General features: G+C 42.0%; 3 protein-coding genes across 6 annotated transcripts; 1 reads left to right on the forward strand and 2 right to left on the reverse strand.

The window, feature by feature from the left end:
• The first annotated feature begins 1282 nt into the window (after positions 1-1282).
• LOC106600422 (sterile alpha motif domain-containing protein 13) lies at positions 1283-4303 on the forward strand. 2 transcript variants are annotated; one of them, XM_014191752.3, is made up of 5 exons: positions 1283-1664; positions 2440-2515; positions 2632-2674; positions 2780-2891; positions 2991-4303. In XM_014191752.3, the coding sequence occupies exons 3-5, from the start codon at positions 2637-2639 to the stop codon at positions 3165-3167; spliced, it is 327 nt and encodes a 108-aa protein (XP_014047227.1). In that variant the 5' UTR covers positions 1283-1664; positions 2440-2515; positions 2632-2636; the 3' UTR covers positions 3168-4303. The 2 variants fall into 2 exon arrangements, with proteins under 2 accessions (XP_014047227.1, XP_014047228.1); XM_014191753.3 differs by lacking the exon at positions 2440-2515.
• ssx2ipa (synovial sarcoma, X breakpoint 2 interacting protein a) lies at positions 4031-18440 on the reverse strand. Of its 3 annotated transcripts, none has more exons than XM_014191749.3 (16): positions 18193-18440; positions 13012-13137; positions 12667-12833; positions 12266-12478; positions 11476-11586; positions 11132-11267; positions 10870-10945; positions 10556-10742; positions 10140-10308; positions 9524-9663; positions 8985-9158; positions 7242-7359; positions 6855-7008; positions 5557-6632; positions 4981-5140; positions 4031-4302 (listed from the first exon to the last, which is right to left on the reverse strand). In XM_014191749.3, the coding sequence occupies exons 2-14, from the start codon at positions 13052-13054 to the stop codon at positions 6476-6478; spliced, it is 1845 nt and encodes a 614-aa protein (XP_014047224.1). In that variant the 5' UTR covers positions 13055-13137; positions 18193-18440; the 3' UTR covers positions 4031-4302; positions 4981-5140; positions 5557-6475. The 3 variants fall into 3 exon arrangements, with proteins under 3 accessions (XP_014047224.1, XP_014047223.1, XP_014047230.1); XM_014191748.3 differs by having other exon boundaries at positions 8985-9161; positions 18193-18439; XM_014191755.3 differs by lacking the exons at positions 6855-7008; positions 7242-7359; positions 8985-9158; ... (8 more) ...; positions 13012-13137; positions 18193-18440 and having other exon boundaries at positions 5557-5736.
• A 1931-nt stretch (positions 18441-20371) lies between these two features.
• Positions 20372-26720, reverse strand: mcoln3a (mucolipin TRP cation channel 3a). Its single transcript, XM_045714767.2, has 13 exons — positions 26504-26720; positions 25503-25759; positions 25041-25208; positions 24558-24711; positions 23441-23522; positions 23243-23339; positions 22845-22944; positions 22312-22421; positions 21975-22124; positions 21790-21891; positions 21500-21622; positions 21073-21279; positions 20372-20839 (listed from the first exon to the last, which is right to left on the reverse strand). Exons 2-13 carry the CDS (start codon positions 25734-25736, stop codon positions 20705-20707), a joined length of 1662 nt encoding a protein of 553 aa, XP_045570723.1. The 5' UTR covers positions 25737-25759; positions 26504-26720; the 3' UTR covers positions 20372-20704.
• Between the last annotated feature and the right edge of the window lie 1031 nt (positions 26721-27751).

A 27751-nucleotide genomic window follows, 5' to 3' on the forward strand; every position in this document is an offset into this window, starting at 1 on the left:
CCCTGCCAAGCCGCACTTCTTCTTGACACACTGCTCGCTTAAACAGGAAGCTAACCGCACCAATGAGTCAGAGGAAACACCGTCCAGCTGGCAACCACAGTCAGCTTGCAGGCGCCCAGCCCGCAACAGGGAGTCGCTAGAGTGCGATGGGACAAGGACATCCCAGCCAGCCAAATCCTCCCCTAACCTGGAATACGCTGGGCCAATTATGCGCCGCCTCATGAGTCTCCTGGTCGCAGCCGGCTTTGACACAGCCCGGGATCAACCCCGGGTCTGTAGTGATGCCTCAAGCACTGCGATGCAGTGCCTTGGACTGCTGTGCCACCCGGGAGGCCCCTACATTCAAAACTTTAAATAGTTTGAGTGTGGCAGTGCTAAATTTGTGGTCTGTGTATTTTATAATTCCGTTAAAAATTCCGTCATGACCACAAGCTGTATTTCTTTCTTTTTTTTACTATAGATTCCCCAATAACCCAAACAGAACTAACAGGTTCTGGTTGTCTTAAATGGCTGATTCAAGAATTAGCCGTTTTTCATAGATTGTTTTGTTTCGAATCTATTTTAATATGTATATATAGTTCTTCAAAGTGAGTTTTCAATTAGTCACCATTTTGGATAGCACATTTTTCCTCGGTGTGGTTTGTTTAGGCAGTTCTAACTTTCCCAAAAGTTGTTTGAATCAATGGATTCCTCAATTTCATTGGTTGTCGTCTGTTGTGTTGTTCGTTTTTTGTTCTGGAGTCTATTCTTTCAGGGTTGCCCAATACAGAAGGCACAGATTCTGGTTCTCTGTTTTTGGCTGGATAGTCCTACGTTTTTTCTTATAGATTTGCAATCATAATTAAACCATTTTATCATGTCTTTTTGGGATAGTTTTTAGGTGTCTTTTAAAAAAATTGGATAAGGATGCCAATTTGTCAAAATGTTGTTTATGTTTTGTACACCCAAATTTACACCTTCCTTATTGTGATGAAATGTGGGGGCCATAAAGTTGTCTAGGAAGGGTTTAATTTTGGATTTCCAATTGCTTTCTGGTAGTTTTCCATGCTACTCTTAGGCCATCTACAGTGCATTCGGAAAGTATTCAGACCTCTTGACCTTTTCCACATTGTTACGTTACAGCCTTATTCTAAAATGTATAGCTTTTTTTCTCTCAATCTACACACAATACCCCATAATGGCGAAGCAAAGACAGGTTTTTAGAAATGTTTAAAATGTATTAAAAAAAGAAAAACAATGAAATATCACATTTACATAAGTATTCAGACCCAAAGGTGATGACTAAATTGGGAGTTTTCTAATCTGACTTCTCTATGTGGCCATGTATGGAAATTGTCTTTCTGGGCCGAGCATCAGTTAAACTGCAGTACAGAAGCAAAACTGTAGGCTCAGTAGAAACCGTGCTTCTATACCGGAACCCTGTCCCATTCGCTGCGAACTGGCCAGTCAGGTTTGAGAATGGTGTGTGCGCCTGTTCACGAGCTTCTTGTCGCATGCCGACTCGCAGATCCTTTGAACATATCAGAAAATTGAATGAGAAATTCAGGTGGTTTACAGATCAAATACACAGCGCCAAGCACACGATCGTGAATAAACCGGATATTTATTTACACCCTAAGAACTATAAAAGGAAACCAACTATCTCTCGAATTAGCAATAAAAAGGTAAGTGTCAAATAGACTGAACCAGAACGTTGGCAATGATATGATACAATTTCAGTAGTAAGCTATAGTAATATTGAATAAAGTATCCTAAATGACTAATTATTCAAAGTTTGTAATGTATACCCATTCTTCTATTACTACATATTTCATACTGCATCTGACTTTTGTTACACATTGTAATGTTACACTTAAACAGTCCTCAATGTCATCACCATCAGCTATATTTCTGTCCACGGATGTGTATAGTCCTGAATGAAATGCAGTGTCTAAAGTTTAAACTATATGAATGATGCTTCTGGTGGAAATTAGCTTTCCAAAGATAAACTACTGAACATCCAAGACTGGTAGTCTCGTAGGTACAGTAGCTACACTGAATAGAGAAGTTTTAATCATGCCGATCAGGGAGCTTTAAATTGCCCCCGCCTCTGATATTTGGACTCAAATGTAAGCGCAACGCATTCCATGGCTTTGGATCAGGTCAGAATCCACAGACCGCATTGTATTTCAGTATACTCACTAATGTGCTGATTATATCCTCCATGTTATGTGAACCCTATTGCCCATCATCCATTGAAGACTGATTGCTTTTTGGCATTATTGAATGCGATTTCTGATCTATGCATTTGTACCATAGTATTTCCAGTGTCAAGCGCTCCACATCTATGTTGCTTAGCAACTGAGTACTCTACTTACTCGTGTCAGCATTTCAAAGAAATTGTTCAAAAAACGACTCTGGCTTCTCTATTCAACACTCAGTATATCAGGTGCTCTGTAGTTTAAGGTTTCAGAAACAACTGCCCATATCCAGATAACCTCTTGACACGTCCTATTACAACGAACTCACGTTTCAAGTAAGTAGTGAATGTGTTCACTTTATGACAGTCCTCATGTTTCTCCATAAACCTAATCTTTTGGATTCAATTGTATTTTTGCTTATCCATATCTCCATCTTTTCTTTTTCCTCTAGCTGGAATGGAGAACAAAACAAATGGATCAGTGGAAGCCAAAGTGTAAGTCTGAGCGGGTTGTTCTTGTGTGGCTGTAGATAAGGGATATGATTGTGCTGTCCTCCTGCCTTGTCCCTATACCCATTTTCCTGTTCTGTCTTTTCCTAGTGTGGTGGAGAATGGCCAGCTGCCGGACCCTGCAGACTGGGCATTCACTGATGTTGTCAACTATTTCAAAGCTGCAGGATTTGATGAGCAGGCTACTGCTTTCCAGGACCAGGTAAAGATAGTAATTTACTAACCTTGCAAGTTGCTCTTTCTTCCCTTTCTTTCGTGTGGGTAAGAGCTTCCCAATCCCTTCCATTTGTTATTCTTGTAGGAAATCGATGGCAAGTCTCTGCTCCTGATGACACGGAATGACGTCTTGACTGGCCTGTCTATCAAACTGGGGCCAGCACTGAAGATCTACGAGTACCACGTGAAACCACTTCAAACTCAGCACCTGAAGAGTAATGCTAATGCATCACTGCATGCTCCTCAACGTGTAACAAGATAATCACGAGGCAGGACGGACAGACCAGTCCGAAGAGATTTACAGACACAAAAGGACAGTGGACGACGACGGGGCTTAGAAAACTCTTGCGTGGTTGCATCTTGCATCCTTCTGAAAAGATTATTTTACTTAAACTGTTAACAGATGCCAAATGATTTGAGCCGGTACGTCCATTTACAAAGACAGTGATCAGTTTGTTGGTAGTTAACTGAGTGGTATCAGTTTATGAAACCAAAGGACTTTAATTCTTTGAGGTCTTGGACAGCGTAAGATCAGTTTACAGGTCTTAAAAAGTACAGGTTTATTTTTTCTTCTTCTAAGAGTTAGTCTCAAAGCAAAATCAGGCTACTGAAGCAGATTCAACTGAATGGGTTATTTAATAGTGGACAATCCTTTTCAGAAGGATGCAAAAGGTGCACTAGATGGCTGACTTTGTGATGATCTATGTTCTACCCTTGTCCCATTGATATGATCAGTATATACCAAACTATTGGTAGGACATGTACGTGTTCGAACCATACTTACTGATCCTCCATTAATGCCATTTTCTTTTCCTAATATGCCACTATTTCACTTAATCAAAGCTGTATCTATGAGCATTATGCACATCAAAGGCATATTTAAGCACAGGGATATAGGATGATGAATGTGTTCTTTGATTTCCTTCATCTTAAATATATGGCATTTTACTTTCATGTTTGATGTGGATGCTTTTATCACGCATAACAGTGTCATGCTGCTGCCTTTTGTATTGTAAAGTTGCCCTGTTCACATTTTGCTGTTAGAAACTACTTGCATCTTAAGTAATGATTTGAGATGTACCACTGTCAGTCTTACCCAAGAACAATTAGCAAAACACAGTCATGTAGAGAAAGAAGAATGTTAATTTCTAAATACAAAAAGTCAAGAACAATGAATAAAATAGAATAGAAAAGGCACAATCATTTACTTGAAAACCACACTGTGCCATGAAAAATAAACCCGTCTCATCGTATCCTCTAAGGTGGTTGGCTGAAAATAGATGGCAAGTCTTCCTGACATGTTCTACACTTCATAAGATTTTGTGGCAGTGGATTGCCGTTGGCAATGAGGAGCAGTGTTGAGGTCAACTTTTTCCCTGTAGCATCAAAACGAAGGCCTGCGAGACAGGACAATACAGAGGTACAATGTGATAATACTCTTGCACATTAAATAAACAGGTATTTATCTGTAATGCAATCAAAGACTAGCATGGAATAGAGAATCTGTTTCACTTTACTGATTTAGTGTGGCTTACAGGCCAATCAAGGCAAGAATCTCAATTGCATACTCCTTCTCAAAACCCATTGGATGAGAAAGCAAGGAGGTCCTTACCCTCGCTACCCAGACTCCTTGCTCCAGCCAAACGCTACGCGCACGGACGTTAGTTTCTTCTCCGCAATGTGTCTGGATCGGAGTAGCTCCCTGACCCTTCACCAAATGCAAACACATTCGGGGCTGTCCAATTGGTCCAGAAACCAATGGGTTGGGCCAGAACACATGTGGGTAAAGCGGTGGTTTGAAAATTCATAATAGTCTTCGATACTCTGATTGGATAGAGACAATCCAATCGCTGATGACTTTTGCACAATTCCCTTTGTCACCACAAATGACTCCAATGACGGCAGTCTCAGATTAAAGTATGTAGCAAACGACAGAGCAGCAGAATAATTGTGTAAGTCGTCAGGCTACCTCCAACCATCTTCTTCAATGGGTTTTGAGAGGGTGAGGAATCGAGGAGTATGCAATTGAGATTCTCCCAAGGACTACATACACCAAAAAAAAAAAAAAGACTCACCAAAGAATGCTGTGGTCTGTCTTATGAGTCGCCCTCACAAGAAGGAGCACACCTTCTGTGGTCTGAAGGGGTTTGTACTGGAGGAGACCCCAGTGAGCAAGGGATCCTGGAGGGCATTTTGCATGCAGAACTGCTGAAGGTCTGCAGCTGCTTGGGACACCTACAAAGACAAAGGAATATAGCTGTGAAAGGGAAGCTCTACCTGTTGCACTCCTAACTAGCTAGACTCCTACAAGTCTAAATATCCTCCTTAAAAATGGGTGTTGTCAATAGTATGGTGTGAACACAGATCCTTGAATTAACGTTATGCTTTTCCTGCCGTTCAATGACTGTTGGGAATAATTATCCTGGGGCGTTAGGCCACACTCAATCTCGGCTATTAGCCTCTAGACCCAATAACTAAGAGTTCAAGTAAAGAATTTAGCTGAAGATTGTGTTTTCATGGCTAGCGCTCCATTTATGTGCCTAGATTCCACGCCCTTAGCGCTAGCTAGCTAACGTTACTGATGTTAGCTAGCTCCGACTAGTTTCCTGGGCATTTTACCAAATAGATTTTCGTGTGAAACAGATTCTTACCTTCACTCTGTTTATGCTCGCTTCAAAACGCAGCTGCTGGACAATTTTCTTCATCGCAACGAGGTTTGATGAGCCAGACATCTTTACTATTTTCTAGAAATGAAGCTGTGGGCTGTTAGCTCGACGGACGTGTAGACAAAGCACGGATGATCACACATCCGATTGTGACTTGCGCAGTCGCAGCGTTGCAGAGTAAGCGACCACACTTCCTGGTACAAACCGCTATGGGGCGCCAAGCACAAAAAGTTGAATTGATAGATTTAAAAAAAAAAATACGTTTATTGCAATTTCAGAGCAGCATACATGATAGCACTTCATTTTAAACATTTAGAATAAAGTTCTCATTAAACTATTCATGATATATCTGGAGTGAAAACAATGTGTAAACATTCTCATGGCTAGTCAGTAGCCTATTGATAGCTTTTCCCAAATTGGAAAACATTTGTAGTGATAGAGAATGCCAATTTACCCAAATTAAGGTTTGGCTGCCACTTGGCGAAAGCTTAGAGACTTGGATATGCTTTGCTTAATAAAAATGTATATAGAAGAGAAAGAAAAAAAACATTGGCATGTCCAATAAAGTGCTCTCTGAATGAATCAAGTTTGGTGAACGACAATGTGCTACTGTTCACTATTAGTCTGATCAAGCAACATGAGTTGCACAAAAATAGGTCTCCGTGGCATCCTGAGGCAGTTGTGGCGTGGAAACATGGTTCATGTTCATTAGGGCACGCAACAGAAAATGTTTTGCAACAGAAAAAAAAAAAGAAAAAAAAGAGTGCATCTTATTGGACAAATCCAGGTATTCTTTCCCTGTTTCAGTCCATTTTCTTCTGTTTGGTGCCTAATGAACACTGCCATGGATTGTCATCCGAGTTGTCTGTTGAGTCCACAGTAACACAATGGTACTAGTGTGTCTTCAGTTGAGGCTGTTTTCCTCTGACCCTAAAGAGAAGATACTACAGCAGTCTCCACCTCCGTGTCTGTGCTTTGACCTGACCGGAGTGTCTTCTCTACTGTGGATGGTGTTGGACTCCTGCCAGCTCCCTTGTTTTGAACTGCCTACAGAAGAGGAGCTTAGATAGATATATAGAAAACAAACAAAAGTTAACCATAGTTTGTTTGAGAGAACTTAAGTGATAATCAATGATACCGATTTGATAATATTATCTAAATGTAGGAATCAAAAATACAAAAAAAAGGGATTCATCTCACAAAACCATAATGACTACCAAATATCACCCTGACTGATGACTACTACAGTGAGCTGGCATAGAGCAAAGTAACTAGTAAACTACCTCCTGTCTGGTATGAGGCATAATGTACGGTAGAGATCAGCTGTGGAGGGCATGCCAGCATCAGAGGCAGCTTTAGGAGTTGAGAACGCAGTGTGCGTCCGAGATTTGGTCAGAATGGCAGGGCTGGAGGGGATCCTCATCTCTGGTTCACTACCTAGAGGGGAACAGGGACATGTGACCAAACACTCAAAAACACAATTTGATTCACAAAAGATCATTGGTGTGTTTTTTTGTTTTTGTGGTGATGCCGCATTATACAGTATGCTGCCCATCTTCCAATACAATCTTTTCTACACATATCTCCCAACAGAATCTGCAGTATACATTTTCCATTAATCTCGATCTGGATTAGCAATACGAATCGTTGCTGTGGCAATCACGACTTACTGACTGACAAGGCACGAGGAGTTTCTGACGTGGAATGTCTTTTGCGGTCCACGAACGAAGTCATGTTCAAGAATTGATTCTTGAGCCACAAGGCGCGGTCTTCCTCAAAAGCCTTTTTCTGTGAAAACACAAAAGAAAAAAAGGAAAAAAAAGGGGTAATACACAGTTACAGTGGCAAGAAAAAAAATGTGAACCCTTTGGAATTACCTGGATTTCTGCATAAAACTGGTCATAAAATTTGATCGGATCTTCATCTAAGTCACAACAATAGACAAACACAGCCTGCTTAAACTAATAACAATTATACATTTTCATGTCTTTATTGAACACACCGTGTAAAGATTCACAGTGTAGTGTGGGAAAAGTATGTGAACCCTTGGATTTAATAACTTGTTGACCCTCCTTCAGCAGCAATACACTCAACCAAACGTTTTCTGTAGTTGCGGATCAGACCTGCACAACGGTCAGGAGTAATTTTGGACCAGTCATCTTTACAAAACTGTTTCAGTTCAGCAATAATTTTAGGATGTCTGGTGCGAACCGCTCTCTTGAGGTCATGACACAGCATTTTAAAATCAGGTTGAGGTCAGGACTCTGACTGGGCCACTCCAGAAGGCGTATTTTCTTCTGTTGTTGACTTCTGCGTTTTGGGTCGTTGTCCTGTTACATCACCCAACTTCTGTTGAGCTTCAATTAGCAGACAGAGCCTTACATTCTCCTGCAAAATGTCTTGATAAACTTGGGAATTCATTTTTCTGTCGATGCTAGCAAGCTGTCCAGGCCCTGAGGCAATAAAGCAGCCCCAAACCATGATGCTCCCTCCACCATACTTTACAACTGGGATGAGGTTTTGATGTTGGTGTGCTGTGCCTTTTTTTCTCTACACATAGTGTTGTGTGTTCCTTCCTTCCAAACAACTCAACTTTAGTTTAATCTGTCCACAGAATATTTTGCCAGAAGCACTGTGGAACATCCAAGTGCACTTTTGCAAACTTCAGACGTGCAGCAATGTTTTTTTTGGAGAGCGGTGGCTTCTTCCTTGGTGTCCTCCCATGAACACTATTCTTGTTTAGTGTTTTACGTATCGTAGACTCGTCAACAGAGATGTTAGCATGTTCCAGAGATTTCTGTAAATCTTTAGCTGACACTCTAGGAGTCTTCTTAACCTCATTGAGCATTCTGCACTGTGCTCTTGCAGTCATCTTTGCAGGACGGACACTCCTAGGGAGTAGCAACAGTGCTGAACTTTCTCCATTTATAAACAATTTGTCTTACCGTGGACTGACGAACATCAAGGCTTTTAGAGATAGTTTTGTAACCCTTTCCAGCATTATGCAAGTCAACAATTCTTAAATCGTAGGTCATTTGAGATCTCTTTTGTTCGAGGCATGGTTCACATCAGGCAATGCTTCTTGTGAATAGCAAATTCAGTGTCCTGAGTCCTGAAATTCAGAGTCCTGACTCCAATTAGCTTTTGGAAAAGTCATTAGCCTAGGGGTTCACATACTTTTTCCAACCTACACGGTGACTGTTTAAATGATGTATTCAATATAGATAAGAAAAATAAAATCATTTGTGTGTTATTAGTTTAAGCACACTGTCTATTGTTGTGACTAAGATCAGATCAAATGTTATGACTAATTTATGCAGAAATCCAGGTAATTCCAAAGGGTTCATATACTGTAAGTGACAACTTGACAAAACATTTCCAACTCGAGAACTTGCCAAAAACAAAACGGATACCTCATGACCGAGGCGAATGGCAGCGTCAGTAAAGTTATGTCTCTCCCTCTCAAAGTTCCTCCTCTGCTCGTCAAAGAGCCTCCACCCCTCTTTGAGACGCTCCTTCTCCTCCAGAGTGTAGCAGTCATTCAGCAGAGCAGCAGTCTCATCATCATAGCAGGGAGAGTTGAGCTGCTGCTACACACACACACACACGGTTATAATACTTGACTGAGAAACTCCTGGAAGGGTCAAATTCAAGGCAATAACAAGAGATGTACAGTAGATCAAATTTTAATTTGTCACATGCGCCAAATACAACTGGTGTAGACTTTACCATAATACAAATAAAATAGTAACACAAGAGGGAAACAAATAAAATGCACAAGAATGGAGCTACATACAGAGAGTACCAGATCAATGTGGTGCTACATACAGAAAGTACCAGTACCAGATCAATGTGCAGAGGTACAATGTATTTGAGGTAGATATGTACTTGAAGGCAGATACTTGTAGCTCGGTTTGAAAAAAAAGAGTCTTGTGTTGCGGGTCTAACTAACCTGTAGGAGTTGCTGCTGGGTCTGGATGAAGTCTTTACACTGCTGGACCTCCAGTCTCATCCTCTCCATCTCCTCCTCGTGGATCTGTCTGGGGACCAGCTCTTTACCAGCAGACTGCTGGCTCTGCTGCACCAGGGAGGCTGGGAAGTGGATGGATGATACAACACATTATGATCAATGGTGGAGAAGAAAGCTCCCTGTGACATATAGAATTTATTGGCAGCAGAGTTGTTTACATTTATTTTTAAACCTTTATTTAACTGGCAAGTCAGTTAAGAACATATTCTTAAGTACAATGCCGGCCTACACCGGCCAAACCCGGACGACACTGGGCCCTATGGGACTCCCAATCACGGCCGGTTGTGATACAGCCTGGATTCGAACCAGGGTGTCTGTAGTGACGCCTCTAGCACTGCCTTAAACCGCTGGTAGTGAGAGCCAAAAATGCAGTAGTGCTGGTAGTGATTTTATGGCAGTCAGCCATAAATGGATTCTTTCATTTGCCTTCATGTAACACCCCTTAATGACTAGAGAAAGCCAGTGATGACTACTAGGTGAGTTACAGATTGTCTACTTCCATGATAAAATATATATATATAATGTGATGCGTTTGTACCCTGGCTGTCCAGTCTCTCCATGTGGCTCTTTAGTCTCCTCCACTGCTGTCGGATGCTATTGGTCAGCTGCTCCCGGGCATGCTCACAGGACTGGTCCCTAGCATGATCACATGACTGATCCAGGGTCTCCTTACTACAGTCACCAACCTCCTCTCTGTCCGAGCTGGCCTGAAAGCGTAACAATAGGCACGATCACTCCTCTACTCTTCACTGTGTTTATAGCGAAATGTCACTTCCATACTACGTAAAACGCTTTGAGATTTTGTGAATGTCTCTGCATAGACAGACACGATTCGTGATTAAGATTTGCAGGAGCATTTTTTAAAATAATTGATCTAATCCATTCATTACCACGTAAAAATAACTAAGTAGACTATTGCTACGGTGTCTCAGATAGGACAATCCATCAATTCACCCGTTCCAGGCCGTCTTCCGCATGGTCTCCTCTGGAGCTGGAGCAGGATTTCCTAGGACTAAGAATGGACACCATCTCCCGCTTCATCTGCTGCAGCACCTTCTTTAGCTCAACGTTCTCCAGCATCAGAGCCCTCTGACGACCCTCATAGTCACTCAGCAGGGACTTGTACATCTCCCCCTCATGTCTACAATCATGGCAAATAAATACGTACTCATCAAAGTGGGATCTCCAAAGCTATGTAGGATTTGTTGCATCAAGAGTTGATGAAAGCACCCAAAACAGACATGGTTCAGTTAGATGAGTATTGCTACCTGGCCTCCACCTTTCCAGTCTTCCATTGGCTTCTCTTCCCATCAGCCCGTCCCAAGTAGTTCAATACATCAATCGCTAGTAGAGATAAAGGGAGGAAAATGGGAGTGAGGGACTTTCTATATAGGCCTACATCATTTTCAGTGTTCTCAGACTTTTATGTTGTTGAAAAAAAAAAAAGAGAGGACACTAGGTTGCAAACATATTCACATTTCCAACAACCTTTGGAATAAGGAGGAAACCATTGTCTTGAGATACCCATACCTAGTTTCTTATCCCTCTTGTCCACCAGTAGCTGGTTGAGGCGTTCTTTGAGCTTGATGCTCTCCCTCTCCTTCCTCTTGGCATCATGGCTGTACTGAGAGGCTCTGCTGGCGATGATGCTCTGGAGCTTCTGCACCTAGGGTGTGTTCAGTAGGGAGAAAACGTTTTAAACGGGGATGTACTACCTGAACTTATCCAATAAGAACACATGTTTTGCTACGGTGTGCACTACCGAGCAAGATGCTGGATAAGGCTCACACACTCAAAACTACATTTCCAATGGACGCTTGCAGCTACATAAGCACATCATTCAATGATTAACAATTTTATGACAAAGTCGTTACCTCATCTTTTTCTGTTTTCAGGCAGTTCTGCAGAGTCTTGTTTTTGAGTTGCAGCTGTCTCTCTGTCTCAAGCAGTCCTGACTTCTCTCTTTTGTAGAGCTCCAGCTGATCCTTTGGGCAATTACATACATTTCATTTTTTTTATTTTACCCCCCCCCCTTTTCTCCCCAATTTGATTGTATCCAATTGGTAGTTACAGTCTTGTCCCATCGCTGCAGCTCCCGTACGGACTCAGGAGAGGCGAAGGTCGAGAGCCGTGCGTCCTCCGAAACACAACCCAGCCAAGCCACACTGCTCACTTAACCCAGAAGCCAGCCGCACCAATGTATCGGAAGAAACACCGTACACCTGGCAACCGTGTCAGCCCGTATTGCGCCCGGCCCGCCACAGGAGTCGCTAGTTCGAGATGGGACAAGATCATCCCTGCCGGCCAAACCTCCCCTAACCCGGACGATGCTGAGCCAATTGTGCGCCGCCCCATGGGTCTCCCGGTCGCGGCCAGCTGCGACAGAGCCTGGACACAGCTAGCATTACGATGCAGTGCCTTAGACCACTGCGCCACTCGGGAGGCTGGGCAATTACATACTTGCTGTACATGTTATATCAACACAATTTTGCATACTCAATGTACTCACCTTGACAACAAGATCATAACAATAACATGTTGTATTCTAAGCAGTAAGACCTTTCAGGACACCGTCAAACCTTAACTTAGCTCCACAAGCTAGTATTTACTGACAATTTGCACCCTGCCTGGAAAACGATCTATGGGAAAGACTGCCTGACTGACCTTGAGTCTGGAGTTGGTGATCTGCAGGTGTTCCAGGGCACTGGAGCTCTTCAGCTGCTCGGTCTCCTGCTCCTGCAGGCTGCGCTGGCTGCGGCGGTGTATCTGGAGCAGCTCATACATCATGTTCAGGGCTGGCACCGTGTTCAGCCCCCAGCTTCCCTCTGGTGAGCTGGCCTCAATACAGGCAGAGGAAAAACCCAGAGAGTCCATCTCCTGTACAAGCCCCAAAAGAGGGCAGACAAATGGGTTAGCAGCATACAGTGAAAATTAAACTAGATCAATGAATAATCATTTAGCAACATCAGATACACAAACCTATAAATCAAGCAGTAAAATAAGCACCTACACAAAGTCAGTATGGACAATTCCAAATGTAAACTAAATCATAGTAATTTCAGTACCTGATTGATGTATGAGGTACACTGGGGAACATTCTCCTCAGTGCAGAAGGCACTTAACACATTGTAGGAGCTCTTGGACAGTGTCTTGGTGGAGGAGTGCATCGTAGGAAGGTTATGTCTCGAGGGGGACATCGTCATTCTTGATATGCTGTTGATCTCATGGTTTTCTAAACACAGCAGGGAAACAGAGAGAACAACCAATTGATAAATCACAAGTTCACAGGCAGCTGACTATGAGGCTTAAAAAACAATTGTGCCCAAAAATAGGGCTAAATCCCACACCATCCAACAAAAATCCATATAAAAACAAACAATTGTCCCCGGGTCCCATTTGAAATAAATTACCTATTGATGGCTCTATGGTTGCTGTCGTCCACCAGTCTCCCATGTCAAAGCGTCAAGACACTTGGGAGGTCATCCGCGAGATGACAGACCTGACCGACCGGAGGCTGCACTCACTGGAACAGAATCCTGAAATAGAGCGTCAAGCAGCAAGCCAATGACATAAGACTCCAAGGCAGCATAATCTGGGTCGATTCTTCACCAACGCCATGCGGGATTAAACGTAATCTGTGTGTTGTGACAGCATGGGACGGGTTGGGGGTGGGTAGGGCTTTCAGGCCTTGGCTGTTACACTGGACTGTAGTAGAGTGATACTTTGAGCTTGAGTAAAGAGGGTTTTGCATGTTAACTTTAACTAGGCTAATGACTGTATGCCAGGGGAAGGCTTTTAGACACCCACACAGAAAGGCCACTGACTGTGGTGTGTGCAAGGTTTAATTAACAATGCCAGTGGAACTGAATTCAAAATGCTTAGTTTGAGAAAAATGGCTTCAACAAGAGGCAACTTCACACTCATTATTCAAGAGGGCCTCTTCAGTACTTCATTGTTCTCTTTGACTCTATATAATAACGTCGACCTATACGCTGACTCGTGAATGAATTTATAAGGAAGTACATTGGAGATGTTGTACCCACTGTGACTATTAAAACCTACCCTAACCAGAAACCGTGGATGGAGGGCGGCATTCGTGCAAAACTGAAAGCGCGAACCACCGCATTTAACCATGGAAAGAGGTCTGGGAATATGGCTGAACATAAACAGTGTAGTTATTCCCTCCGCAAGGCAATCAAACAAGCGAAATGCCGGTACAGGGACAAAGTGGAGTCGCAATTCAACGGCTCAGACACGAGACGTATGTGGCAGGGTCTACAGGAAATCACGGACTACAAAAAGAAAACCAGCCACGCCCCGGACACCGACGTCACACTTCCAGACAAACTAAACACCTTCTTTGCCTGCTTAGAGGATAATACAGTGCCCCCGTCTTGGCCCTCTAACAAGAACTGCGACACCCACTTCCTCTTCTCCGCGGCTGACGTGAGTAAAACCCTCGCAAGGCTACTGGCCCAGATGGCATCCCTAGCCGCGTCCTCAGAGCATGCGCAGGTGTGTTTAGGGACATATTCAATCACTCCCTATCCCAGTCTCCTGTCCACACATGCTTCAAAATGCCCACCATTGTTCCTGTACCCAAGAAGGCAAAGATAACTGAACTAAATGACTACTGCCCCATAGCACTCACTTCTGTCATCATAAAGTGCTCTGAGAGACCAGTCAAGGATCATATCACCTCCACCTTACCGGCCACCCTAGACCCCCTTCAGTTTGCATACCGCCCTAACAGGTCCACAGACGATGCAATCGCCATCACACTGCACAATCCCATCTGGACAAGAGGAATACCTATGTAAGAATGCTGTTCATTGACTACAGCACAGCATTCAACACCATAGTGCCCTCTAAGCTCATCATCAAGCTGGAGGCCCTGGGCCTCAACCCTGCCCAATTGGGTCCTGGACTTTGACGGGCCACCCCCAGGTGGTGAAGGTAGGAAACAACATCTCCACCTTGTTGACCCTCAACACTGGGGCCCCACAAGGGTGCGTGCTCAGCCTCTTCTGTACTCCCTGTTCACCCATGACTGTGTGGCCATGCACGCCTCCAACTCAATCATCAAGTTTGCAGACGACAACAGTATTGGGCTTGATTACCAACAACGAGACAGCCTACAGGGAGGTGAAGGCACTCGGAGTGTGGTGTCAGGAATACAACATCAACAAAACAAAGGAGATAGTGAACTTCAGGAAACAGCAGAGGGAGCAGCCCCCATCCACATCGAAGGGATAGCAGTGGAGAAAGTGGAACGTTAAGTTCCTCGGCGTACACATCAACGAAAAACTTTATGGTCCACCCACAGACAGTGTGGTGAAGAAGGTGCAATAGTGCCTTCAACGCATCAACGGGGGGCAAACTATCTGTCTTCCATGACACTTATAGCGCCCGAAGTCACAGGAAGGCAAAAAAGATCAAAGACAACAACCACCCGAGCCACTGTTTGTTCACACCACTACCATCCAGAAGGCGAGGTCAGTACAGGTGCATCAAAGCTGGGACTGAGAAACAGAAGCTGTTCTTCAATCAAGGCCATCAGACTGTTAAACAGCAATCACCATCTGCTGCTGCCTACATGGAGACCCAATCACTAGCCACTTTAACAAATGGATCACTAGTCACTTTAAACAATGCCAATTTAATAACGTTTATATATCTTACATTACTCAATCATATGTATACTGTATTTTATACCATCTAACCATTGCTCACCCATATATACTCAGCAAAAAAAGAAACATCCCTTTTTCAGGACCCTGTCTTTCAAAGATTATTTGTAAAAATCCAAATAACTTCACAGATCATCAATGTAAAGGGTTTAAACACTGTTTTCCATGCTTGTTCAATGAACCATAAACAATTAATGAACATGCCTGTGGAATGGTCGGTAAGACACTAACAGCTTACAGACGGTAGGCAATAAGGTCACAGTTATGAAAACTTAGGACACTAAAGAGTGCTTTCTCCTGACTCTGAAAAACACCAAAAGAAAGATGCCCAGGGTCCCTGCTCATCTGCGTGAACGTGCCTTAGGCATGCTGCAAGGAGGCATGAGGACTGCAGATGTGGCCAGGGCAATAAATTGCAATGTCCGTACTGTGAGAAACCTAAGACAGAGCTACAGGGAGACAGGACGGACAGCTGATCGTCCTCACAGTGGCAGACCACGTGTAACAACACCTGCACAGGATCAGTACATGCGAACATCACACCTGCGGAACAGGTACAGGATGGCAACAACTGCCCGATTTACACCAGGAATGCACAATCCCTCCATCAGTGCTCAGACTACGCAATAGGCTGAGAGAGACTGGATTGAGGGCTTGTAGGCCTGTTGTAAGGCAGGTCCTCACCAGACATCACCGGCAACAACATCACCTATGGGCACAAACCCACCATCGCTGGACCAGACAGGACTGGCAAAAAGTGCTCTTCACTGACAAGTGGCAGTTTTGTCTCACCAGGGGTGATGGTCGGATTCGCGTTTATCGTCGAAGGAATAAGCGTTACACCGAGGCCTGTACTCTGGAGCGGGGTCGATTTGGAGGTGGAGGGTCCGTCATGGTGTGGGGCGGTGTGTCACAGCATCATCGGACTTAGCTTCTTGTCATTGCAGGCAATCTCAACGCTGTGCATTACAGGGAAGACATCCTCCTCCCTCATGTGGTACCCTTCCTGCAGGCTCATCCTGACATGACCCTCCAGCATGACAATGCCACCAGCCATACTGCTCGTTCTGTGTGTGATTTCCTGCAAGACAGGAATGTCAGTGTTCTGCCATGGCCAGTGAAGAGCCCGGATCTCAATCCCATTGAGCACCTCTGGGACCTGTTGGATTGGAGGGTGAGGGCTAGGGCCATTCCCCCAAGAAATGTCCGGGAACTTGCAGGTGCCTTGGTGGAAGAGTGGGGTAACATCTCACAGCAAGAACTGGCAAATCCGGTGCAGTCCACGAGGAGGAGATGTACTGCAGTACTTAATGCAGCTGCTGGCCACACCAGATACTGACTGTTACTTTTGATTTTGACCCCCCCCCTTTGTTCGGGACACATTATTCCATGTCTGTTAGTCACATGTCAGTGGAACTTGTTCAGTTTGTCTCAGTTGTTGAATCTTATGTTCATACAAATATTTACACATGTTAAATTTACTGAAAATAAACGCAGTTGACAGTGAGAGGACGTTTCTTTTTTTGTTGAGTTTATACATACATATTCTCATTCACCCCTTTTTGATTTGTGTGCATTAGGTAATTGTTAGATTAACTTTTGATATCACTGAATTGTCGGAACCAGAAACACAAGCATTTCGCTACACTCACATTAACATCTGCTAACCATGTGTATGTGACAAATAAAATGTGTTTTGATTTCTAATATGATCCTTAAGATTTTCCTGGTGAAACAAGCTCAACCACATTCTACACTCTCACCACTCCCCTTTAAATAGGTAACTGTACAGTTCGACAAACTCCGTTAGAACATATATTGTGCATTTTAGACTTAAGTATAGTAGACCTGACTGTCTCAATTGCCTTGGGCAACACGTGATACCACCAGAGTAGAAAGTTAGTCGAGCCACAGAGGCAGTAGCTATGTCGGAAAACAGTGGGAAAACACCTTCTCAGGCGCCCTTATCCACTGATCCAGGCTGCATCTTCTGTACACGGATACTCACTCCCGTTTAACCAAAGACACTGATTTCCCCTTTTGTCTGTGATTTGACTTTGCCCTATGTCACACTGTTACCATATCCACTGTGCCTCCATCTAAATCCAAGAAGAGCAACCAACTAGCTAGCTAACAAGAAGCAAACATTTTAGCTAGTGTTGACATGACCATTGGGTGAATATACTGTCAACACACTTTGGCACCTTTTCATACAGTATTTAACCCGTTGTTTTACCCAAAAGCCTCAGACTTTTCTGTTTCCATCTATGCAGGGCCCCATGGCTCCGGCGGACCTGCTGTCACTTGGGGCCAAAGCCAGGCCACCGGTACTAATCAGATAAGATTTACATACCACTGGCTAACTGTGAACTTTAACACCTTCTCACAAAGCAACTGTTTTGATTATGCATAGATTATTGATTCTGCTCTTGACAAGTCCTCACTGTCAGCCCTTGCTATGGAAACACAATTTCCCTAGTAGACAATAAGGGTGTGTATGTACAAGTGTAACTCTGGTGTTACAGTTGAAAAGCAGTAGCTAAAACATTACTACTGTTCGCTTCTTCTTATCATCTTATTGAGCTGCTGCAAGTGAGTCAAATGAACAAACAGGAGGCTCATTTGAAAACGTAGTCACTCATGTAGTTACAAGCCAAGTTAAAAAGTTAACTGTCTAACGTTAACTTGTCACCCTTTCAGCTACTATTAATCTGTTATCTTGTTGAACTGGTTTACCTACAGTAACGTTACCTAGCCAGATAGAAAGCTGCTAGCTTCTGTAGTAACGTTAGCTGGCTAACTCTGCTTTGATGAAACTTGTATAATAGCTAACGTAACGTGTGTATAAAGTTAGCTAGCTAACGAAGCAAGCAAGGACGTGGCTGGATAGTGGATACTCACTTGACTTGATTAGACTGCCTTAGTGCCTGCAAAGCCAACTCTATGCGAAGCCGAGAATGCTAGTGTACAATGATTTTCTCGGTCTAGTTCTTGACAGTGAATGCCAAGCCACTTGGATAATTCTGCTCACATTGACGCACTGTGGTACAGTTGACCCCACATTTACAAAATTAGATTTTTTTTTTAAGTGGACGTCTTTCTGGCTTCAAAACAAACACCACCGTCATTGGCGAATGCGTTGTCAAGCAACCAGTATTCGTCCGCTGTATTGGATCATGCGCACACCTTTAACGGACGATGTATGCAAATATGGAAGGCTGTTAAGTGCATTGTCGTGCTTTTCCATTGAGATTTACACCCACTTTACACCCACACAAGTGGGTCGCCAGTGTTTTATGATAATGTTGGAATTAAAAAACATAATTTCTATTGTACTCTTTAGGAACTTAGTCTGGGTATGAAGTTACTGTTGAGATTTAGAAAATTAGAATGCACAGGGTGCGATTTTTAAATTCAGTCACTGACAGTCACTCAATGAGCCCATGTCAGCTAACATTATTTAGATCACTAGGTAAAGTAATCTAGTCAGATTACGGACAGGGCATGTGACCAGGGGCCATGACCTCCACCATTGATTTTGTTATGAACATATATGAATTGCAGGAAATTAGCTTTAAAATTGCAGAAATTTCTCACCACGCCATGGCAAAATGTGTAAAATGGCAGGAAATGTGTTTTAAAACTGCAAAAGAAATCTTCCCCTCATGGCAAAATGAGTAGAATTGCAAGAAATGTTTTTTAAAACCATAACATTTTCTCTATAACCCATGGCAAAATGTGTAGGATTGCAGAAAATGTACTTTAACACTACAAAAAAATAATAATAATCCACTGCCAAGAGAGGGAGGGGGGAAGGACACCAAACCAAATCTCGCTTAGGGACACCAAAAGGCTAGAGGCGCTTCTGCCTGATGAGCTCTGATGTTTTCCTGAACTTTCCAATACCATCCGGATGCATTTTTAGTGACTTACTGCTGCAAAGACAAATTGTTCCACCTTTCCCATAGTCAAGTCATTTGAAACATATTCAAAAAACAAAAATTAAGTGGAAAAAAATGAAAAGAAAAAGAAACTAGAACATTCTAAGTGCATAAACCCATTTGAACTTGGCGCTGTAAGGTGTGGTATAGTCTAGCCAGCAATAATGGCACGCAAGCAAAAAAACAACACTGTCAGACATCTTAAAGTAAATTATGTTGTCACATCATTGTTCAGTGATTATAGTAATTTGTCTGATGATCATAATACATGTATTTGATGATGTGTTCTGACTCAATCTTGGTAAAATAGTATTATTCTATAATGAGTGTATTCAAATAGCTACAGTTTTCTTAAAAATGAATTCAGAAGTGTTAGATAGAACCTTATTGCTGAACCCAGATTGACATTTCAGAGCCACAAGGTTATACTGTATCTGAGATTGCATCCCCCTAAAGAAACTGATTTACAAATGTCTCAGGATTTTTGATACTCTGCACTTTAGGTATCTTTAAGGTGAGGACCTTAATGGGTTATGAAAGAAGAATTCACTACAAAACAGTTCTGAGATCTGGGATGTGAAAATGTTGATAATTATTATCTCAGAACTATGCTTTGCGTAGACAGAACTTTATAGTCCCATGGTCACGATCTCTAAATACATAATGTCTATTTGTTTTGCCCGTGAACCACCACTCAGATTATATTTTGGCCCACCAAGCCCAAAAGTTTGAGAACACCTGCTCTAGTGTAATTGTGTTTCCATCAGGAATGTGACACTAATGACTTGGGGCGAGCAGAATCAACAACCTCTGCATCATTCAAGACAGTTGCTTTGTGAGAAGGTGTTGAAGTTCACAGTTAGCCATTGTTATGTAAATGCAGGCAGAAAAGTAACCAGGGCCTGGGCTTGGCCCCAAGTCTGGGCATGTCCCCCGGAGCCATCCATGGTCCAGTGAGACCCGCGTGCCGGCTCACGTAGACGGAAACAGAAAAATCTGTCTTTTGGGCAAAACACCAGGATAAATCCTATTGGAAACTCGCCATTAGCCCACTGATTTAGCCTACCTATGAGTGATATGAGTGAATGCATACATTTCCTCTACTATGTTACCTAGTAAACGCAAGCACAAACACAATGTCACGTTACATTAAAATACCACCTATTGTGCAATTTAATTGTTCATACATAATTACATAACGTTCAAACATAATAATATCAAATATAAAAAAAATAATATATTCCTTATTGATCGACATATACAACCTTTAAACAATTTTCAAAATACATTTCCCAACACATGAATAGAGCTTTAATGCCTATTAACATATGTCACACACACACACACACACACACACACACACACACACACACACACACACACACACACACACACACACACACACACACACACACACACACACACACACACACACACACACACACACACACACACACACACACACGGCTACTTTATAGGGTGTATCCAAAGCAGCAGCAGCAGGTGGGTTCCTTGTCTATCTTATACTTCCCAGAGTCAGGCTGGTCTCTACACTCAGCCACAAAGGCCTTCAGCTGGGACACCAGGACTCTGTCCTTCTGGTGTTGCTGAAAATAAACAGTATGGCAGTTAACTTTGTGAACATTTACATACAATACTATACTATTACCATGTTACATAACCACGGTATTGTGTGCTGTAACGTTACATATACCAGGAAGGAGAAGCAACATTATACCAGATCATTGAAGTACCATCTTTCTCATTGAACAGGCATACAGAAGATAAACAGGGATGGTTACTTTTGATTATGTCATGCCATGTTAATTCAAAAGCTGACCTTGATGGTCTCGTATGTGTCTGTGATGAGGGCAATGAACAGACTGAGCACCATGTAAATGAAGAGAGAGAGGAAGGAGTAGAGGTAGAGCCTGCTGAACAGCCACACAATGTATCTCTTCTCTCTCATCTTCTGGAAAGTGGAGTACAAGTCATCACCGTTGATCAGAGAGAACAGGCACTCCGTCACCTTGTCCAAGGTCCGGAACTGGTAGAAAATCAATTGGTAACACTTTGCATTAAGATATGTTGTGTTATAAATTATTAAAAACTTGTATTAGTTATATGTAATAAACCATTGTAACACATTGGTTAAAATTGTAGCCCTTCATATACTGGACTGATCTTATATATGTGGATTCTAAAAGATCTTGGGGCTACATATACAGGTACCGTATACCTTTTTGGTTTTTAGTGTACCTACTTACTTTCTCATGATACGGCCCCAGAACGATCCAGCCACAGAAACAGTAGCCCAAGTAGATCAAGCCAGCACAGCAGGAGAAGCGGATCACATTTGGAAACGCTGCCCTTAGGGCCAGAATTAGGATCTAGGAGGAACAAGGAACCTTACTCATCTATGTTTCACTATTTGAATATGTGCTGTCCTTTATGAAGTCCATGTACTGTAATGTTCCTATTCAAAGAACAAATCCTTGCTGTGGCGCTGATGGAACATTGCTGTTAAATTGAGTTCATTTCTTATGTTAGTCCTTACGTTATATTTCTTAAAGAAACCCAGGTAGCGGATAACTCCAACCCAGACAAGCATTGTGGATGTCCCAAGCAAAATACTGCAGACATCATAGTTTGTAAGGTCCTGAAAAATACAGAAATATAAATGTCATATTGGACATACAGACACATGAACAAAAGGTATGTGCTCAGGTGTAGTCACTACACCTTAGTCTGTATTCCTATTTTGAGGGCGGATCCAGCGATGGTCAGTGTATCGCTGACGATGATCAGAATATACCATCCGTTCACAAACTCCATGCGCTCAGACCAGGACACAGTTTTACCAAAGTAGGTGTGGAAGAATGCAGTGTAATGCTGAATGAGAGAAACACACACCATAAACAAAAACACATCAATATTAACGCTATTGTTATAGTGAGTAGGCGATCATGAGCTGGGTATGCTTCTACTTGTATATTGTATGAATGCCTGACCATATTCATGGTATGCACAATCCTAATATTTAACCTATTACCCCTATAGAATGGTCTTCTTAACTTACAAACTGGAGCTGAGATCCTTTGTAGACTGAGCGTGTGCACAAGATGAGTGAGGTAAAGCAGGCGAGGATGACGAGGGAATCGAACAGCAAGAGGTGGTTGTTCTTCCCAGCTGCAAATTCAATCAATCAGTAAATTAGATAGTGACACTTTTTTCCCCATGCATATAGGATGGAGGCTGACAGATTACTGCCACTGCAAATGGTAGGATCTCTACTGTAAATGTATGAAATATGGACTGTAGTAATGTGGAGGATGAACATGCTGAGCAACAGATTATGAACATTTTCGAAATGTTTTAAATTGTGCCTCCTTCTGGCATTGAGAGGCACAGCCCTTGTTAGAACTACAGTATGTTACAAATAAGGAGACGTGACAGTCTGACTCAGCTCACTAAACACTCTAAATCTTAACTACTGAGGTCACAAAGAATGTAGCTATTACTCAGACAAATCGTATGCTGACTGAACTAATACAGTTAGTGAAGCAAAGCATTTTTTTTTTACATACTGGGATGATCTTATGATATACTTACAAGTGCTTGCAACATTCCAGTCTTTACATTCATTGATTCCAACATTATTTTCTAAGTTAATCTTTATCCTCCCACTGTGTGCACGATTGTCAAACATTATCTGCCAAAAATAAAGTCAGACAGAGACATCATTTGCTAGTGAGTTCTAGCAAGGATGACTGAATCCAGGTTTCAGCAGCTGGATTTCTACTAGTTTAAGAAACATTTTAAATGCACCATTACTAGAAAACGGAGAATTGACTAGCTTTTCCATGACACAAATGAATCCGTAAACTTTGTTGACTCGCTACTGGTTTCCATTTGTCTTCTCCATTGACACAGAGGACAGCTGCATCCCACTTAAAAGCCTAAAAGAGCTTGAAGAAGTTGTTCCCTGAGTCATACAACCCACCACCTACAATTATACTAAAGGCATAACAGTCTGGGAGCTCGTGGTGGCGCACTGTCTGCAGGTTGATGGCTTTCAACGTGAGGTAGATGTTTACAGACAACAGCCTGAGTGAGAGACAAAGAAACATTTATGATTATAGACTACAACAAAAGAAACCTAATATAGGGGGCCAACTGTAGTTTGACTGTTGGTCTGGGTCAGTCACCTTTTAAAATCCAGAGAAAAGTTGATGTCTCTTGACAAAGTTCTATCCTCCAATGGCTCCAGAGGATATATGGAAATACATTCTGTGAGAAAAAAACAGAAAGGTCTTCATAATATATCTTAATCCACTTTAATGACATGACACATTTAGGTCTCTACACTTAGGATTCAGTGGAAACTCTTGTAATGGTTACAAACAATTCCCAAACTTCCTGTTTCTGCAGTCACACGAATTAACTGACAATGAGATAAATACTATACACTGAGTGTACATAACATTAGGAACACCTGCTCTTTCCATGACATAGACTGACCAGGTGAATCCAGGTGAAAGCTATGATCGCTTATTGATGTCACCTGTCAAATCAACTTCAATCACTGTAGATGAAGGCGAGAAGACAGGTAAAAAAATATTTTTAAGCCTTGAGACAATTGAGACGTATTGTGTATGTGTGCCATTCAGAGGGTCAATGGGCAAGACAAAATATTGAAGTGCCTTTGAATGGTAGTAGATGCCAGGCGCACCAGTTTGAGGGTGTCAAGAACTGCAATGCTGCTGGGTTTTTCATGCTCAACAGTTTTCAGTGTGTATCAAGAATGGTCCACCGCCCAAAGGACATCCAGACAACTTGACAACAGCTGTGGGAAACATTGGAGTCAACATGGGCCAGCAACCCTGTGGAACACTTTTGACACCTTGTAGAGTTCATGTCCCAACAAATTGAGGCTGTTCTGAGGGGATAAGGGTGTGCAACTCAAAATTAGGAAGGTGTTCCTAATGTTTTGTACACTCAGTGTAAATCTACTACAACAACAAACAATCTGGGTACTGACAGCTGTGAGAAGCCAGAGATCTGTAAATAGGACAAACAGTCCACGGTCAGTGTTCAGTTGAGCATGTAAGCAGATATTTAACAGCTGGAATGGATTAACCTAACAAAATAACTTACATACTGTTTATTCCCAGTCAATGTGAGCGCATATATTAAAATTAAACATTATTCTCCCTTATCATATATATTTTTTAAGATATCTAAACCATGTTATTATCCTCTCTTATAGAACACTTGAGGCTATCACAAAAAATAAATTCATAATATACTGGTGTGCTCTTGTACCTTTGTCTACATGTGGGTCTATATCAAAGGTGTCGTTGCCAGGGGAGATGCTGCCTTTCCTGAAGAACTCCTGACAGAGGGTCAGAGGGGTGTACTCGCCCTCTATCTTCTCATACGCATGGTTCCCTACCGTCAGGTTCTGCAGGTTTATAAACTGAAACAAGGAAAATATAGTGAGACATGATATACAACCATGTTCTTGGCCAGATTTGTCACAGGTGGTGCAAATGAGGAATTTCACTATATTGTTTTTTTGTCAACATGTTTAGGGTAGCTATAGTTTCACTATAAACAACACCGTGCGCCACTGTTTGATAAGTCTCATATGACTGTGTAACAATTTTAGATGACACACCGGTGAATCAGCTACTGTATCCTTTAAATACTCTGCTGTAATCTACAGAAGACAATTCATCAACACTGGTAGCCAACAAACAGTGAGAAAGACTTTACTGTTTTTAGGTAATTTGAAGTCTACATTACCCTATCGATGATGTAATAGATGTGGTCGTACACATCTGTTTTGGTGTAAACTGCGTATCTGTCCACACGTTGATCCTTATATTCTTTCAGGAAGAGGTGTTTAAACACAATCAGATTTTCCTCTTTAAAAGTCACCATCATCTCGTTACTCAATCCAAAAGACACTAACTGAGGAATACAAACATGTAATAGATACATACATCAATTATGCGTAACACAAAGCATTTGAGATTTTTTCATTTTATTAAGTGAATAAAATATTTTTGGATTTTAGACATGGTCTTTCTATGGACTTCCATAATTGTGTAATGCCACTTTGGCTCACAGTCATGGTTTAATGGGGAAATGGTTAAATCTTTGGGTATTTCACTTCTCTCTAGGCGGGTATATTGTACCTATATTTTACATGACCGACAGTAGTAGCCTAAGTCTCCTCCTACACTGTATTCCACAGTAGCCTACCTGGAATGTGATGATGGCAATTTTCAGAATCTGTAACATTAGTTTCCATGGTTTCCGGCCCCTGGCTCTATATTTTTCACAGGGGTTCATAAAGAAGTACTTGAGCCTCCTCCTGAAGTCTTCCACCACTTTGGAATCACCGGGGCTCTGGCTGGAGATGGGGCACCGGGTGCAGTGGCCATTTGGGCTCCTCTCTGCTGGCCCCTGGGGCACAAGGGGCTCCACATCATCCATCTGGGCAAGGAGATCCTTCTATACTGTAGATACCACTCGATTAGTCACACACAGATTTACATGACAGCCAAGGTCAAGGGAAGAAGTGGCAGTGGTTAAAATGAATCAGCATTCTGATTGTCATTTCAGCTGGTGTTTAGTCAAACACAGGATTTCACCATCTTGGAATTATGAACTAGTACTAGGCTACCGAAACTAATACAGAGAGAGTCAGGCAGATTCAAACAGACATGTTTCCGAAAGTGCAGAATAATGTGATGAAAGAGAAAGAGTTCAGACATTCTTTTCATTTTGATCTACATCTAAACAGGTTTGACTGCATTCAATGACTTCTGTCACTGTCACTTTTTATGCTCCCATGGGCTCCATAAATGACACTAAAACATGATAAATTACACTGGCCTGTGACATCTATGAACACTTCTTATTTTCCATTACTCATTAGCATGAAGATGTAGGCCTACAGCAGAGCAAACACATAAACAACTTTAAAAATACCTTTATATTGGTAAAACGTAGGAAAATGTAATGTGGTCCACATAAAGTTGCTGCTCAACTACAATTGATACTGTCTAACACAAGTGGCAAAAAAACAAAAAAACATTTACTGTCCCAAATCACCAAATATAAATCAAGATACAACCTCGTTATTTGATCTAAATATTTAAACGTCTTCATCTTTGTCTTTGTCGTCATCATAACACTTTGCTAGGTTATTCCTACTAAAAGTTTGAACATAAATGAAACCGCGACGGTTTATCATTTACCTATAATCCAGAGATACACCTGCCGCGTTCTGTTGAGCAGATTGTTTAGCGCATGAACGAGCACATTTTTTCTGTCAACATCGGATAGAACACACACCGAGACACTCGATCACTGACTGTCATTCTCTCGCGTCATTCTGCGGTTTTCCTCTTTTTCCATAGTAGCGGGAAGATGTTTGAGGGGGAATAAAAAAGATCCCCGTGCTAAAGACGGCTATAGGTCCGCTAATAAAGGACTAGTAAAGGCCCAGTGCACTACTTTTGTGGAAAAGGAGAATGTTCTAACTAAAAAATGTTTTGCCCGTGCTACAGATGGCTATATCGGTCCGCTAACACAGGATTAGTAAAGGCCCAGCACCACTTATGAAAAATGTAACCACAAAATATTTATGTAATTTTTATTTAATTTTATTCAGATTTCTCAGGGGGTCCCCCCACCCCCCTCCAAAAAAAGAGTTCCCAAGACCAAGACCTACATTTACAAAAATGACTGAATTTTGAAGTCTGACTGAAAAGCTCAAGTTTCATGCATGTAATTGCCTAATTTACTTCTCAGGATCATAAAATCATAATGAAAGTTGGGCAATCAGAAAATAAGGACAGAATGTATTTCTATGAGCCATCAGATCTTTAACATTTTAGTCATTTAGCAGACGCTCTTATCCAGAGCGACTTACAGTAGGGAATACATACATTTCATTTCATGCATTTTTATTTTATTATTATATATTTTTTTGTACTGGCCCCCTGTGGGAATCAAACCCTCAACCCTGGTGTTGCACACACCATGCTCTACCAACTGAGCCACAGGGAAGAACAAACATGAACACATTTTACCGGAAATTAGGAACGTCTCCTGTGTCTCATATTCCTTTGGTTTATTTAAAGGTCTAAATGATCAAGATCTCCAACATAAAAAGTACAGATACATCAATTATCAAAATTATTAAAATGACAATCATTTTTGATAAGTAATACCATTGTACTATGACTCATTAATGCCCTATCACAATAAGAAAATGGATCTTTAATAATATAACAATACTCTAGTCAAGAGTAAAAACAAACCATTTCAGTGTAGGACTACCACATTTTGTAACTACAGTTTCTGTGCCTAAATGCATACGATGAACAACTTATTCCAGTGTTGTGTAAATACAGGGAAGTTGTCTTCTGATGATCTGGGATCCTTACAAGGACAAATCCCTACTGTAGCTGGCATGGTGTGGCATGTTGACGCTAGCATAG

The sequence above is a fragment of the Salmo salar genome, chromosome 03 (assembly GCF_965601325.2).
Source record: "Salmo salar chromosome 03, fSalSal1, whole genome shotgun sequence".
Lineage (NCBI taxonomy): Eukaryota > Metazoa > Chordata > Actinopteri > Salmoniformes > Salmonidae > Salmo > Salmo salar.